This window comes from Chamaea fasciata, unplaced genomic scaffold, assembly GCF_029207755.1.
Source record: "Chamaea fasciata isolate MVZ Bird 193981 ecotype frontalis unplaced genomic scaffold, bChaFas1.0.hap1 SCAF_1, whole genome shotgun sequence".
In the NCBI taxonomy this organism is placed as follows: Eukaryota; Metazoa; Chordata; class Aves; order Passeriformes; family Sylviidae; genus Chamaea; species Chamaea fasciata.
Window position 1 is genome coordinate 116,576,441 of NW_027094086.1, and position 14,110 is coordinate 116,590,550.

The 14,110-nt window shown below is 36.1% G+C and overlaps 1 protein-coding gene across 1 annotated transcript in view; it reads right to left on the reverse strand.

Moving 5' to 3' along the window:
• Positions 1-13,820, reverse strand: part of KCNH8 (potassium voltage-gated channel subfamily H member 8) — a 120,087-nt gene extending 106,267 nt beyond the window's left edge. The window contains exon 1 of the mRNA XM_066194718.1: positions 13,654-13,820. Within this exon, the coding sequence (XP_066050815.1) occupies positions 13,654-13,783 (130 nt within the window). The 5' untranslated portion in view covers positions 13,784-13,820. The remainder of the gene's footprint in view (positions 1-13,653) is intronic.
• Positions 13,821-14,110: the final 290 nt, after the last annotated feature.

The window sequence follows — 14,110 nt, forward strand, 5'->3', positions numbered from 1 at the left end:
CCAGTTGACTACTGCCAAATGATCAGCTGAGCTTTGGAGGGCTCCTTAGGAACAGCAAACAGATTAGCCACTTCCTGCTGTGCTGTCTTCTGAAGTTTCCAGTTTTGAAAAAGAACTGGGCACAGGAAAGTCACAGTTAAGTTTTATAATTTGGATTTTCAAGTGGAAGTTCCCTGGTTGCCTTTTGAACACGGTAAATGAGCATGATAAGTGAGAGTGCAACTTTTATTTTGAAAGACCAAGACAGTTAAAGGTACAAAAATTTGCTTCAAAGGAAACTCATCTGGCCCTCTCTGTCCCGATCAAACTTTCCAAGAGTCACACAGGCAGCTTTGAGACTAACATTACTAGTTCAGCAATCTGGCAGCACTACCACTTAAGCTATTTGAAGAAGGGACAACGAGAAATTGGAACAGGAGGAAAGAAAACTGGAGGACAGAAAAACCTGTGGTAAGAAGCAGACTGGCTTTGTATTGGGTTTAAATATACATATTTTGAGGTTTGAAGACAAAGCAAGAGAAGATGCCCTGTTAAAAGAAGGTAAAACTTATGTCAGAATCAGAAGCAAGACATTTCTATTGTTCTCTCTCCCACTTTGATTCTCCTTTTTTTTTTTTTTTTTTTTTTTTTTTTTTTTTTTTTTTTGACTGTATTAAAATTCTGGTAAAAACTGCTCAGTAGCATTACTGTCAGAAATGTTTTAGAGAGTCATCATCTTCCCAATCTGAAGGGGTACATTCAAAGAGGAGAAGCATTAAGAAACTTTACTTCTTAAAATTAGGAACATAAGTCTTTACAAAATACCATCATAGCTTCTAAACTCTTACTGCCAAAATTACTTTCTACCCAGCTGCATTCTGGCAGTAGTTTCAGTGGGCAAGAAGTTGCTCTCAACTCCTTCTAAACACCACCAAGAGGGACAATGGTCTTTCAAGAAAATGTTTCCATCTCCTCCAGAAGTGGAAGCATATCTTACTCTTTTCAATTGTTACATGTCTTTTCTACACACAAACACACACACACACACACACACACACACACACAAAAGCAATTAAGGCCTGGAAGAAAGCTGCAGACTCCAGCCATTTCAAACAAACCTGACTCAGTTACAGTAATATTGTCTGAATTGATAAATTTGTAGGTTTAAAGGAGTTGTTACAACATGTTTAATCATTAGAGACAAATTAATTTAATATTTAATGGTTAAATGCATTGGCTTTTTTGTATAATCAAAGTAAGTGTTCTTTATAGGTGAATATTTGTCACTGAACACTGGCCATTGAATTGTTCCATGTCCTGTTATCGTTTAGTTTCTTTCAATCATATTTTCTTTATTTTCTTTTCTCTTTCTCCTTCTCTGTAAATATATCTGAAAATATTTTGACTAAGCAAAGGAAACATGCATAAAACATGGTGTGTGCCACTAAAGAAAACACATGGCCATTACATGCACAGGCTACTTCTCTCCTGAAGAGTTCCAGGATAATGCCATGTGTGGTGGGCTGTCAGTTCCTGGCTGCATTTATACACTGAATCTTTAGAAGTCCTAAATCTGAGCTGGTTAGATGGTGGGGTTTTTTGTGGTTTTATTTTGTTTGGTTTTTTCTGCTTTTTTCTCTGAAAGGAGCAAATGAATATGAAGTTGTGTCTGGACTAGGTGAGATGATTTATTTTAGGTCAGGACTAGGTGAATATATGGTTGAATTCTGTCAAGAACAGAAGACCTCTCTCACTATTGAGGAGCGTCCTCAGAAAAATAAATTGCAATGCAATCTGTTACATAGCTTTTACTGAAAGCCAGCATCACATGGTTCTATAAACCAAATGCACAACTTTCTCCTCATCAAAAAAAGTACTGCCTTAATTTGTTACAGTTCTTTTGAATGCAGTCATCTGTGAGACAGAAATTCCTTCCCTGCTTCAGATGGTGAATACAAAGGTTTTCTGTATTGTCAAGAGTCGTCTATCAAAGAAATTCCTTTTGGAGGTTTATTTATAGACAGAATCTTTTTATTGCTTCAAGCCACCACTCTTGGAGAAAGAGTCTAATCTTTCTCTTGCATTATGAAGTGAAGGGTCAAAATATATTTTAATATCCTCAAGGCTTATATAAGCACATCACAGGGAAGGAGAAAAGAAACCAAATGAAGCATAATCTTATCACAGGGCAATTTGGCTATAGTCCACCTTTTATACATACAAAAAAAAAAGGAGAGTGCTTTATGGTCTCTCTCTCAACCACCCCTTCTACCTTTCCTCGTTTTGACAGCTAGAAGTCTGTCCTCAGACTGAAATCAAAACAAGGGTCAACGGACCACGGCATTTAAAAGGGAGACTTCATACAAAACCCTGCCATCAGAATGCCAGTAGCCTTCGAAACCAAACATTCTTTTCACTAGAAAATAAGGCCTGCTTAAACCATGGTACAGACTGAGACCATTAGCTCTGTTGATGAGCTGTGTGCACTCAGTGTATGCTAATACGTAATCTGTACTCATGTACCCCAGACAGAGCCCAATGAAATACTAGGAAAGGAAATATCTTTGGTGGATATTTGGGTATTGCAGAGATTTCATAATTGAGATATGACATGGGAAGATGGTCTGGTAAAAGTTTATGTAATTCTTTAACAAAATAAACAAACTCTGCAGCCATCTTGTCAAGATTTTACTTAATACCTTTTTATTAAGAAATCTAAGAAATACTTGGAATGAATGCTACTCATGCCAAGCTATGGCTTCCTTTTGCTCTTGACAGTCTGGGAGTAGTTTTGTCCAGGAAGAAAAGCTTAAGGCTTCCTTTTACTTTTTAACTTGTGTGGTTATATCCACTTCCAGATCTTCAATTCCTCAGGACTTTTCTTGTCCCACTGCTCTACAGAGGGACAATGATTCAGTTCATACTGTCCCTTCCATCATTCAGGGGCCAGAAATAACAAACACACAAATTTCTTTGACCTATCTCCACTTCCCTGTGGTGCTGGGAAGAGGGATCAAGCTCTTTTGTGAGGCTCTGAACCCGCACATAGCATATCAAATTAACCAAATGTAATGCTTCCTAGACTAAGAGTCCAAGTATCTGAAGAAAGAAAGAAAGTTTAAATGGTTTGCATACTAGATATAAAATCTTGTGGCACAAAGCAATAGCTTTTCAAGGAATAATTACATACATGCCTGAGAGGGCAGAATTAGGCTACACAAGCCATCATAAATCTGGAATATTTCTTTTTGTTTAAGTATGTGACTTAGTAAACTAAATGCTCTTTTAGGGAGATGCAAATCAAGCCTTAAAGAAAACTATTAAAACACATCACCCTATTTCCAGGGATTTATGTAGAAGACAGAGATAAAAATACTGTCATGTAGATAGCTGCAATAACCTTTCAACAAAATTGATGCTAAATGCTCAGTATTTCAACAGTATCTCATTGGTGATTACTAATTATTAGCTAAATAAACCTTCTGCTGGAGGCATCATAGCACCAGAGATATTTGAGCCTGATCATTTCCACTTTTCCATCACAGAAAGTGTGCACTTTAAGACTGACAGACCAGGATTCCAAAGACTTTGTCTGAGGAAACCAAACTCTCTCTTTTATCAGCTCACCCAAAAATTCCCAGCCTCACTGATAACACTTAATTTTGAAAGTTATGTGGTTTTGACAAGATGTCAACATTTTGTTGAGGAGAGCAAAGTGCAAAGAAAACAATGCTTAAAAAAATGCAACTGGACTGAACAAGGAAGGACAGGAGCTGCAAGAAAACTATAGCTAGACATTCAAATACTTTCTATTTTGTAAATGTCATAACTTTGACAATCATCAAATGATACAGCTAATGCAAAGTCCTGCTGCTTTAAGCAAATTATTGCCTCACTCTTCTCCATCATTTCTGCAAAAATCAAACTTATAAGTTAACAAAATCTGTGATTTTTTTTTCTTGATTTCTGCTATTGCAGATGCCTGCTTATCTGCTGCACCTAGTGACTTTCTTTGGTCAGAAAAAAATTGCAAAGCTAAGAACTCACATGGGCTATGATGAAACTAACTTACATGGGAACAGGTGGTTGTGTTAACATTTTCATACGAGTGGTAAAGAAGACTCAAGAACTTGTTTCCCCTACTTCTGTGTGACCACCAAATCATGCTCATATCCTGGAAGTAAGTCTCCTTACAAGTTTTAATAGTCAATGTAAATTTATTCCAAAATGGATTTGTAATCCATTAATGCATCCAAAATGGATCCATTCCAAAATTTATTTCTATCTCAAAGCAGAACACAGTTGTGTCCCAAGAATTTGGTAGATGAAAGAGGATAGTAAGATACTTTAATAACAATGCAAAAATTGTATTTCAGTATGAATAATTAGGGAATTATCAATCCTGTGGAGTTGATTTAAAACTTGTTAAAAATAGCTCTCCAGTTCTCTATATACCCTATGGAGTACTACGTGCAATTATTCAACTCTATTACATCTCATCAGAGATACACAAATCCATTCCTCCATGTCTTCCCAGCCTTTTCTGTGCCCAGTTTCAACCTCTGCTCTGTTCCTTCTGCTGCCAGGTAATCCAGTGCCTTATATGTCATATGCCTCATGTTGCCTAGCATGTCTAACTTTCTCTGTCATCACTGCCATGATGGGGAGATGAACAGAGGGAAAGGATGCCCTAAGAGAAGACCCTTTTCAACACAGCAATCTCCTATCCTTGCCCCTTCTGCAAACTGCCAATATTAAGCAGAGACAAACTAAATTCACAACCCTGGAGTTTCTGTTTGTCACTTTTTGGACACAGACTGACGGTGTTATGGCAGCTCCTAGTCTGAGTGCATGTCTTTTCCAGCCTTAGTGGAACAGTGTCTGTATGCAACAGCTAGTACATTCTGCAGTGAATGTTTCATGCAAACTAATTTATGAGCTCCAGCACATCTACATTTCAGCTTTGTTTACTCAGCTTTCTGGTCTCTCCTTGTACAGCTCCACTATCTTCCCTCCTTAATGCAACCATTTAAAAATCCCCTAGTTATCCTGAATTTTCCTTGAACAAAAGCAGAGAACAAAGCAATGCCTTTTAATTCCATGTAAAATACATTACCCTTAAGCGTACCACCTTCTTTTTGTCTGCCCTAATTTCCTTTTCCTATCTCTATCCAGATTAGAAAAGAAAATGACATTTAGGGAGAAAAGTACTTCCCCACTTCCCTGATGTAATACATTTACTGGGTTCCAGTTATGACAATTAGCAAAACACAGAGGATTATCTAAAAACTCAGTTAAGTCAGTGAGATGCATTCTGTTTAAATGCAAAAAGCTTCAGGGTAGACTCATAAACATTATCGGTCTGCAACTTACTTTCCCTCCCCCTCCAATGATAATTACTTTATCACAGTTATATTAGTACAGGGCATTCAGCATTTGTCAACCAGCTCCTGGGAAAGTACTAATTGAGACAATCTATTTATATAAACAAATATACAATATCTATTGCTAAAATGAAAACCCAACCCAACCAAACCAAAGGAACAGAAAACAAAACAAAATACAGTTTCTTCAATACCTTTATACAGACTGCTTCAGAAATAGTCAGGCTTGATCCTTCTTGATCAGTTTATTCTTTATTTCATTGCTTTCAGTCAAGCAATTTCCAAATAAACCAAATTATCTTTCCGTTGATTACTTTAATTTTGAAATCTATCATTAAAACTCTGTTTACAGCCTATGGTCATTCCTTTTGGACTTTCAAGTCAACATGTTTATGTAATCACAGCAGTAAGTATGATTTCTGAGCCTACTGCAGGATGTAATTCTGAAAAGAAGGCAAGATTCTTTTTTAAAATGGGATGATCTCTCATATACATTATGTATGTCTGGATATATATTTGCATATATATTCATATATATACATATATATATGAATAAAGGAATATTTATTATTTTGAAATTGTATCTTATATTTTCAAATCTGAAGGAGCTAAAACGCACATTCACCTAAACATAACTGTGTTTTCAAATTACATTATTTTGCTTTTAAGCTCATTATTTTATTATCTGAAAAGAGAGACTTCAAAGATGATGTGAAATTTACTGTAAGCAAAAACCCCGGCAACCTCCAAACATACCACTACACCTAGAAAGAAAAATTTCACATTTTCAATTTCAAACATCAAGTGATAAGTATATAAACTAAAATATCTGCAAAACATTTATGTGAACCTCACTCTGGTGTTTCCAGGGGCAATGGCACCCCATAGAAACAGAAGGCCTGGAGTCTGAAAAATGGGAGATCTCCCAGCACTGGAAGAGGTGTTGCCTGTAACCTCATGCTTATTCATAAAGTTTTCTAAGGACATGACATGGAGAAAAAGGGGTTTCTACTGGTTACTCATCCACTGACATTGAAAGGCTACGTTTTAGAAACTGATCAATTTATTTCACAGTGCTTTTCCCACAGGGATAGGTCAGATAATATTTTGCTCTATAATCTTTGTCTATAATCCTTGTCTTATCTGTAAATATTACTCAGAAGTTTAATATTATTCAGCAAGTTTACAGATTTTCTGTTGAGGCCATGATTCAAGAACTTGAACCTGTACTTCATATGCAGTCCATGGGCATCTCTCTGGAAGGAGGGGGCTAAAGCTTGGACCTGAGATGGAGCTGAGTCATGGATCGAGCTGAATTCCCTCCTGTCAAGTTGGAGATTTTTTGTACAGAAGGGTTTTGAAACACACACTGAGCAATTATGTAACATGGTAGAGAAGATTAATCTTCCCAATTCACCACTTCAGACCATGTGAGCACATGCTGTAAACTGTCTCTGAGCCTGTCCAATGAAACAAATGATAGCAACCCCGTCAGCTGGAAAGCAGCAGGTTTTAACCTTTTAATTATTTAACTGCTCTATAAAATCAAGCTGCTTTTGCAATCCTCTACTCAAATCAGTGAGAGGGTTCAGGAGATGGTGCTAACATGAGCCTCCTACCACTTTCCAAAAAACTATGGAGCTAAAGCAAGAACCCATCACAGCATCAGCACAGGGGTGGCAAATAGTCTGCATCACAATCCAGAAGGTGGATTTAGGGATCAGGGGCAGAATAAGGAAATGCCAGCAGAAGAGAGCCATATGGTCAGCTGGAGGAATGATACTTTGAACTTTCTTTATCCAAAGTACAGCTTAATTCATGGTGAAGCACAGGTACCCAAGTCAGCTTTTAGCCAAATCTTGATTTAAATCTCATAAAAATAAAAGGCAACAGACTCAATGTCGCCATAAAATTGTGAGAAAAAATTTGAAGAGAAGGGTGACTAGTCATATGTCTTATGAATATCCTTCTGCAAAATAAATACCAATATCTCTTACTAAAAATGGATGTATAAAAAGTAGCACAATGAAAAGCCTTTTTAAAAAAACTAAAAAAAAAAAAAAAAAAAAAAAAGAAAAACATCCAGCAGCCATTCACAGCTGGTGCAGCTGCAAGCCCAGGGTGCCTGTGTGGAAACAAATTGCATCTGTTAGCAGTGAAGGACATCAAGTTGTAGCAATATAACAAGTAACAGGAAAATTTCATACATATTTATTTACGTATCAATGTGGTTCTAGAAGAACAAGTCTTTTCTCAGTGAATTATGCTTTTAATACATCATGTTGCTACTGAAAGAAGCTATTAGCCAATATCACCGTGAATGCCATCCACACTGTCAGTAGGCTGCAGTCTTGTTGATGTCTCATTAAATTCTAGAAAAAGGTCTCAGATGGTTTAGAGCACATTGCACCTGGAATTTTGCTGCCTTTTTTTTTTTTTCTTCTTCTTCTTCTTCTTCTTCTTCTAACTGAAATTCATCCCCTTGTTCTGTCTTCTTTTAGGATTTTATTGACCACTTCACCCAGGTCTCTGTAGAGTTTAAGCCAGGGTACTACAGAGGAGCACAAGCCTGCTCTGTCTTCCTCTTCTGCTGCAGTGACTGTCTCTAAAGCATCAAAACATTTCAGAGGTACACATCACCTTTCAACAGAAGCCATGGGTCAAGCAAATGAAGGGTTTGGAGAGAAAGGAGACAAAAAATCCCTCTTCTGTGAAACAGAGGAAAAGAGGACTTATCATCTGTCTATATTCTGTACTGCTTTTTAAAGAGGAAGACTTCCCAAAAATCAGTGAAATTTCCTAATGATTGATGAGTTATATGAAAGGGGGAAAAGAACAAGAAAACAGAAAAATAAATAAAAAACTCCAAAAAGACAAAAGAAAAAGGAAAAGAAGAAAAAAAATCTTCTTTTATAAAGTTGAAAATTATTTTTTATGGCTCAGGGAATAACAATTAGATATTACCTTCAGATTAATCTTTCAGTGTTACTTGCTTTTTTTATTTTCCTCCTCCTGTATTTTGTACTATAATTTTGCAAATGTGAGCAAGACTACCACAAAAGGTTTTTAGCTTTCTTATTTTTAGATGATGTTTTTAAGGCAGAGACGCAGTGAAGCAGCAGTGAGGCCACATTGCTACAAACTGCTCTGTCAAGCAACTTGTCAAGGGGCTTTCTCTACATTAGCAAGTAAAAAATTGTCACTAGAAAGTAGTAGAAAGTAGTCACAAGAAAATTGAGGTCTCTGTAAAGAATTTTTTTTCCAGTCAGAAAATTCTAATAAATGCCCCTTTCTTACTGCTTGGCTTAACTTCCAAAAGACATGATGGATTTCAGGACATTCTTAAAGAAGACAGACAGCTAATGTTAACCTCATACCATACAACTCCCATGTTTCAAAATGCTATAGAATATTTTTGGACAACCAATAAAAGTATGTGTTTAAACTTCTTGTTGGAAAGAATAGATACCATTTCTGCAATAAGAAAAATACTTTCTGTAGAGAAGCTTGAGGAAAATCCAATTTTCTTTAATTTTAAATGAAATTAATTTCTCCTCAGTTTCTTCATAATTAATTAATTCTTCTACAATTTTAAATAATGTTGAACTCTTTGTCTATAAAAAGTTTTCCTGTTCTCTTAACACAAGGAATGAATTAAATAGAAATGATGTTGTGTAGCTTTTGCTATTCTCTAGCCACGTTAATCAACCACAAACATGGCAGAAGCAATGGATCATGTCTCATGGCCTGAGCAATATTTCATTTACCTGTGGCTGTCATTGCTGCTTACATGAGAACACTGTTACACCCAGACTTCAAACAGCCTTTTGCCTGATAAATCCAGTAGCTCAGTAAGATGGTCTGACTTTCACCCTTTCTCTACTCATACTCTGCCCATCTGAAACAACACCTTAGTCCTGACCTTCCAGATATGGATACAGCCTTTTCAAAACACGTATTCTCATGCAGTGATGAGAAGAGAGAAAATACCTTGATTCAATCCTACTGACTTGTAATAAATGAAGAAATAAATACAGAAATTAAATACATCGTATCTTCCTGACCTTACAACTTAACTTACCAAATTTTAGGGACCAAGGACTACAAGGAACATGCCTAAGACATAACCAGAAAGTGTTTAAATCAGTGTACACATAGAAGCTGACTAAATGTCCCTTTAGTCATGGTTAAGTGTCACCAATAAAGCAAACCCTGCTTGCACCCAAGTCCTAAGGCACCTTGTAAAGACAGTCCCAGCAACACCCACTTGCTCCAGACCTTTTACAGTGGGGATTTTTAACTATGCACAAAGGCTTGTGCAAACAGCCTTTTTTTCTGGAGTGCACAGTGGTCCCCACAGTGAAGTCTCCCAAATGTCCATAAATCACAAGTGGCCACTGCTGATTACAGTGTTTCACACAACTTACACATACACAGGAAGAGGCCAATTTCCTTTCAATGAAGAAAGGCTAAGGAACTACTACATGTTTTAAAAGGTCGTGTGTAAGCACAGACCTCTTTGCAAGCGCTACAAACCAAATTTTAAGACAAAGAAATAAATCTGATGTGGTTATAGGGGACTCAAGGTGTGACCTTCTCAGCAACTGGACAGGGAGAGCTTAGATTGGACTAAGTCACTGATTACAGGGCTTATTGTAGCATTACCTTAGGCTGTAACAGAAAAGGAACAAAATCCACACAGCTGCTTAATTGTACTTCAGTTTGAGGGAATATGAGCACCTCATTTACCTACCTGTACTTGCTATTGATAAATTTCAGAAAAAGTCTGACAGGAAGAAAAAGAAGGGTTTATTTAAATATAGTTCCTCAGCATAGTGTCCAACTGCTTTTAGATTGTTCTAAACAAGACATCCAGGAGAGAACATTTTTTCTCACAACTCACTTGAATTTCAAAAGGTTAATTTGCATTTCCATTATCATAATTGACAACTTAATTTGTTGCAGATGTTTTAAAGAAAATGTAGAAATAGTAACAGAAAAAAAAAAGTTTAAAAATCAGCTTCTAAGCAATATAATTTTAAAACTTTCTGAAGAAGGCAACAATCATAAAATTCCTTGTCTTTTAATAGTCTCCTTTTCGGATAGTCTTCAAGAAACTAATATAGCTCTGTCAAAGAAAAAGCAAGAAACTGACTGAGGAACCAAAATATATACTGAAACTATGATGAAAAGTATATTTTGAGTTGAATTTTCAAAAGACATCTCTCTCTGATGCCGCTGTATCTGCTGCCATGGTTCTAATACTTCTCTGTTCCTAACATGTCAGAAAATGTTCAGGGTGAGTTACAACCAGTTTATCCTATTATAAGAATTCATTAAAATTCCCAAATAAGAACACATATAGAAACAAGTTCTTATCCACTTCTAGTGGTCTCAGAAGGACTGGTCAGAGTACAACTGTTTAAGATCATTCTTGAAATCCAAACCCAAATGACGAAGGCAATGAAATACTGCAGTTCATCCAACACAGACAGATACTTTACTACTTGGGTAGCTTCCTACCCAACTCCTTGTGCACCACTCTTGCTGCACTATCAGCTCAGGGCAGTCTGGAAATTTCCATGAAATTGCATGTGGACTGCTGGGGTTGTTTTAGTTATAGGAATCATCCCTTTAAATAACAATTACTGAGCAGAGGTGCTATGTGAATTCTTTAATGATGGTTAAATAACTCTAAAAGGTCCATATTCAAGCTTAATAAATTCAAAGCTACTTGTTTAGAATGAACAGCCTAATTTAATGATAAAAATTGAACCAGCTTTGAATTAAGTTTAAATCAAATTTAAAATATTGAAAAATGTGACAATTAAGGAATAGATGCATGTTCAGTTCTGTAACCTTAAACGTCTGCCCCAAAACCCAGGACAAATATGATCTACATTTTAGACCAAATCCAGAAGAACAAACCAAGAGTAAGTTTTTTTTATTCATATATTCATGTGCCTCATAATTTTTTATCATAATGTTGTATTAGCTATTAAGACTTCAAGAAGTACTCTGAGGCACATCAGTTCATCCTGTGAGCACAGAATTACCCCTGAGGCTTGGAAGTGTTCATTTGGTCTTGTAGTTAGGCCTACAAAGCGGAGCTGTGCTAAATATCAGCCTAAAGCCGGATGGGGGCTCCCCTCTGACACCTTAAATTCCTAACAGGACATTGAAATGTGTCCCTATGATAATTAGACGTTGCTAGCTATGTGTCTCCCACTGACCTATGTTTCTGCCATTTTACCAGCCCAAATAACAATGACTTTCCATAGAGGGCATACTGGAATGTAGCCATACAATCATTTCAGGGATATCATTCCCAAGGTGCTTATGTCTTAAAATATTTTTAAAACTTTTTTTCTGGACAAAGTTGAATAAGCTTAACACCTTCAGAAGTTCAATTTTTCCTCTGAAAAAACCCCCAAACACAACCCAAACGCAAAAACATGTAGCTAAAATGGCTCCAATTTGCCAAACTTAGTGCCTGCACCTTGTAGCTCAGTTGAAAAACCAAGATTATTTTTTAAGATAAATATTCCTTTTATACAAGAAATTATCATTATATTCTAATACCAGTGTTTCCCAGTGGTACAGAAATATATGGAAATGAAAAATATAATGGGCAGTCAGAGAAATTTATTCCTATCTAGAAAATGTACTGGGGAAGCTTCCAGTCAAATTATACAGAGGGATGAATGTAGGATAGATAGTGGGAATTCTTTTAGCCTCAACAATTTCTCTTTATCTATTTATCTGTGATTCAGTTACTTCTCTGCTAATTGACCTTCAATCTCTTTCTACCTGTATTAATCATATCTATTACAGATTTGAAGCATCTCTTTATAATGCAAAGGAATCACAATTTATCATTCAGGACAGATAATGAGATGAATGCCTTAGCTTTACTTCTTTAATTTAAATATCTTGAAATATCTTCTTTCCATGCCCAGTTATCACTATAGAATACTGGAAAAAACCAGCCCTTATCCTTCCAGGTTAAAACAACTTTTCCCCTGTATTCAGACATGTTTTACAATTTGGAGCTATTTTTATTTGAATAACCTTTCTGAAACAATTTCAAGAAGTTGTCTGAGTCTCTTCTATAAGCTAAAAAACAAAACCAAACACCCTCACACACTCCCAAGCCTCCCCAAAAAGTCAAGAGGAGGAGCCATTTAGCAGGATCTTCCAGATTAACTTCAAACGTTCATACTATGAAGAGTAGCCATCATGAACACAAGTCAACTAAGGAACATTCTTCTTTATTTTTGTGAGTGAAACTGAAGCTGCCTTCTCCTAACACTCCAAATGGCTGTGTCGTCATTATGCAGTTATCACTTTTAGAAAATAACTTTTTAAAGCATATAATCATAGAATTATTTGAAAGGAAAATGTTGAATTAATAAAGACAGAAGAAGAGAAAACCTATGAGAAAAATGTGGTCTAGACATATGCCTATAAACTCTAGCCATATAATAAAAGAGAAAGTGATTCTCAACACCCACGGATCCACTGAGTCCATGGATCACTCAGGTCCTGTTACCCTAGTTGAAATCCTGTCAATATCTCAAACTTAGTCTTGGTCTTCTAGTTAGACCTACACCTGTTTGAAGATCACATGAATGTGCCAATAGTAATATATGGAAAAAGTATACTGAAGGAGCCTGATATAAATTAAAGAAGCTGGGAATTGTGCATCATGGGCTGCTGTCTTCTGTTCTTCATGCATCTTGAGTATGAAATTGTCCATATAAATACCTTGACATAGCAGTAAAAGCTTTATGTGACAATACATAGTTGAACATATTCTTCACTTTTTGAAAACAATTATTATTGTGTATATGTATAGTAGCTATTGAGAAGAAATCACTTGGCTCATTCATACAACTGAGCATTTTACTGATGGCATTGAAAAATTTATGTAGCTTGTCTTGTAGTGAATATGAATATTTTCATTGCTGCTTCAGCAATGAGAGGTAAAAACTTCAGTATAAGAAAAAGAAGAAGAAACAGTGTAATACTGAGTGCAAATAAATGTCTCATGATGCTGTTTAGTATCCTGAATTTCTTCTATAGAGCTTTGAAGCATATTTATTTAAAATCAATAATACCAAAAAAACAGGGCCTCAATGTGTACCCTACTGTCATTATTCAAATCTATTCTTACAGACTCGATGATAGACACACTAAATTATTACTTAGAAATGAACATTATATATTATATGCATTATATATGCTGTTTCATTCCTTATGACTAACGAAACAGGAAAGAAAGACTTACCATTCTTCTTATAGAACATGATTTCTCCTTTAAATTCTGTCTTTTCCTCCAACGATTTCTCAATTTGAAGGATCATCTGCTCATTTGTTTCAGCACCAAGTAAAAATTTACAGCTGCAGCTCTTCTGCATGACTTCAGTCCGTGCAAATCCAGCAAGCTCACAGAAGCCATCAGAGCAGTAAACAATGGGGAATCCCTTAGCCACCTGAGCATTTGCAAGGATGAAGTTACTATCTGCAGAAGAACAAAAAAGTAAAATATGAATTAAAGTCTAAATTCTACACCACTTGACATACTTTCTTTAGTATCATAGGCAGGCACAACCGGACAGGCATTTTAAAACAAAGTCCCAGCTGCCTGCAAACAAGGATCCAATTTCTGGTTTCAGACTATTATTCTGAAATTAAGTCACAGATCTAATCCACAGATCATATACAATGGTTCTTCATGGCTTTGT